Genomic DNA, 2797 nt, shown 5'->3' on the forward strand with positions numbered 1-2797 from the left:
AACCTAGATGGGCCCAAAAGGGCCTAGATCTGCGCAGAGCGGATGCCGCCGGCCAGCCACACCACCACGCGCCCCGCGGCCAACGGCCACGTCGCCGCATCAGGAATGCCCGCGACCCACAGAACCCCGCGCCCCTACACAAGCGTGGAAAGAAGGGCCCGTCGCCGCCATCGCCGCGCGGGCAGCGCCCGGCGGACCATGCCGACAACAGCGGCAGGAGGGAGCGGCGGGGGCGGAAGGCTGGAGGAGAGGACGGCGGCGGCGGCAGGGGGCCGAGCGAGCGAAGCCGTCCAACTCTATAAAACCTCAGCTGAATATCTTCATAATGTAGGCCTCAAAGTCCGACCAAATTCGTCCGCTGTCACATGAAGCTTAGGGTTCCATGGTTGGTTCTCGAACTTGCCAGATGCCGACGCTGATGGGAAAACATTTTGCCTATTGCATAGGTCCTTTTATTGATTATTAGCATCCATAAGGACAAGACACACACACACACACACACACACTGACACACACACACATGTATGATGCATATAGTCTACAACTTGCGATCGAGAACAACACTCCAGTTGTATATATGTCCGTCGATTGATCGTCTACATGAGGAGCCCCCTGGCTATGCGGCCGTCAGCGCCCTGGGGAAAGAAGCCGCCGGCCTGGGCGGGGCTTCCGGTGCCGTACACGATGCCGAGGATCTCCTCGGGCGTGCGATCGTAAGCGAGCGAGTAGCGGTCGCCGGCGATGATGTTCCCCACGGTCTGCCCCTCGGGCCCCTCACCCGGCGCCACCACTAGCCCCTCGTCCTTCACCCCCCTCCTCCCAAGCTCGTTCCGCAGCTCGGAGATGTGCGCGGTCACCTCCGCCACACCAACACCATAGCTCGCCACCCGCGACAGTCCGCGCTCGTACAGCAGGGCCCGGATCACCGCGTCCTGTGCGGATTCCACGCCCAGCAGTCCCGCCACCAGCTGCGTGCAATCAATCACAGAAGTACGACAAGTTAATTAGAGTATCACGTACATGTAATTAATGGGAATATCGATCAGTACGCATGCACGCATTTTGTGTGTCTGATCGATACGGCTGGTGGTAGGGTGATCACGCGTGTGGTGTAGCCTAGGTACGTACCCTTCTGGCCTGAGGAGTGAGGAGCTTGGGGTTGGCGCCGACGTAGCCGGTCAGGCCGACGTACGGGATGATGTAGGAGGCGATGAGGAAGTTGAGGCTGTTCTCGTAGGGGTTGAAGGGCGGGTCCAGCGTCGTGTTCATCGCCTGCTCCACGATCTTGCCGATGTTGGTCGCGCTGATGTCCAGCTGCGGCCGCGGGAATCCCCTCACGTTCTGCTTGATCGCCCTGCACAGACACACGCACGTACTGTTCATAAACGACATGCTAGTATGCTACTTCTCTGCTACTAATATTTCTTGGTCGGGAGAGAGTCCGAGTGGCCGAATTGTGAGGTTAATTGCGTACGTACCTGAGGTGGCCAACTTCTTGGTAGCAGAACTGTGTGGCGACGTCTCGGACGAAGGGGGTGAGGACGGCGGTCTGGCCACCGATGGGATGCGGGCCGCCGCCGGTGAGGTTGACGTCGATGCCATCGAGGCCGTAGCCCAGCGCCGACCAGCAGAAGAACTCCGCCTCCAGGTACTCGAGGTTCAGCGGGAACTCCAGCAGGTCCACGTCCGATTGTGGCAGCAGCGTGCCGCCGCCGCCGAAGAACCCGCGGTACCGTGCCCACTCGTTGTCCATGTCCTGCGCCCGGCAGACGCCGCCGCAGAGAGCAGCCGCCACCAAGGCGACCACCACGACGAAGGTGGCCGGCGCAGCCATGGCAATACTACTTGCAGCTCGTAGTATGATCACGAGTTGGGAGTTTGGACGCCAAGGATGATGGTAGGATCACTGATCTGCAGGTTTGGGGGACTTGACTTGTGCGTGTTCTCGTCCTCGCGATCGGCGAATGTAATATAGGCGGTGCGGCACATGCGGAAGGGGTGCAACGTGGAGCGTGACGTGGACGGGAACGGGAAGAGGAGTGGGGGTGGCGCGCCAAGGGTGTGGCGTCCGCGGGAGCTACGTGTGGCGTTGTTTAAACGGCAGGTCGCTGTTTCCTTTGTCTTGGAGGAAATTTGAGTGGGTCGACCATTACTCCATTGTGTGACGTTTTCTGTGCAGTTTTCTAGTTTTGGACCTTACCATGGGCTCCTGAAGCACACACAATGGTGGCGCAAATTAGACAAGTTCCCATACACGAAATGGGGCATGCGATGTGCGCTCAGAAAGAAAGGTAGGAAGGGCGAAGAAACAGTCACATATGCTTGCAAGGCATTATAGGACAGTGCTTGAAAGGAAACTATTAGCATGATGTAATACCTCTTTTTTACGTTAGCAACGTGTATAACTTTTTTTGCGCAAAAAAATGTATAACTTTTCCCCCGAAAAAAAAGCAAAGTGTATAACTTTTTAAACATGCATTCGTCCCTTAGGGCTTCTTTGGTTTACTAGTTTTTCAAACCATAAGAATAGAAAAAGTAAATGATTAATAGGTCATGTCAGTTGAATCGAAGAATTCACCATGGAAAGTGCACCCCAATCTCCTAATTGGATTGATAATTAATGTCAACGTATCTTAAGGGACTTAGCCTTTTCATTTTTGTGATCCAAAACCATATTGAGTCAATTCTTTCTCAAATGTCCTTAAAGATCAAACTTCAAAATCTCACCGAGACAGTGTTTTGGACGGTGTCACCAAAATGTTACAAGGGTGACGAGATTACATTTCGGTCACATTGT

General features: G+C 55.2%; 1 protein-coding gene across 1 annotated transcript; it reads right to left on the minus strand.

Annotated features, from left to right (window-relative positions):
* Window positions 1-416: 416 nt before the first annotated feature.
* Window positions 417-1955, minus strand: LOC125541683 (desiccation-related protein PCC13-62-like). Its single transcript, XM_048705024.1, has 3 exons — window positions 1479-1955; window positions 1129-1354; window positions 417-968 (listed from the first exon to the last, which is right to left on the minus strand). The coding sequence occupies exons 1-3, from the start codon at window positions 1832-1834 to the stop codon at window positions 597-599; spliced, it is 954 nt and encodes a 317-aa protein (XP_048560981.1). The 5' UTR covers window positions 1835-1955; the 3' UTR covers window positions 417-596.
* Between the last annotated feature and the right edge of the window lie 842 nt (window positions 1956-2797).

Source organism: Triticum urartu, chromosome 2 (genome assembly GCF_003073215.2).
Source record: "Triticum urartu cultivar G1812 chromosome 2, Tu2.1, whole genome shotgun sequence".
NCBI lineage: Eukaryota > Viridiplantae > Streptophyta > Magnoliopsida > Poales > Poaceae > Triticum > Triticum urartu.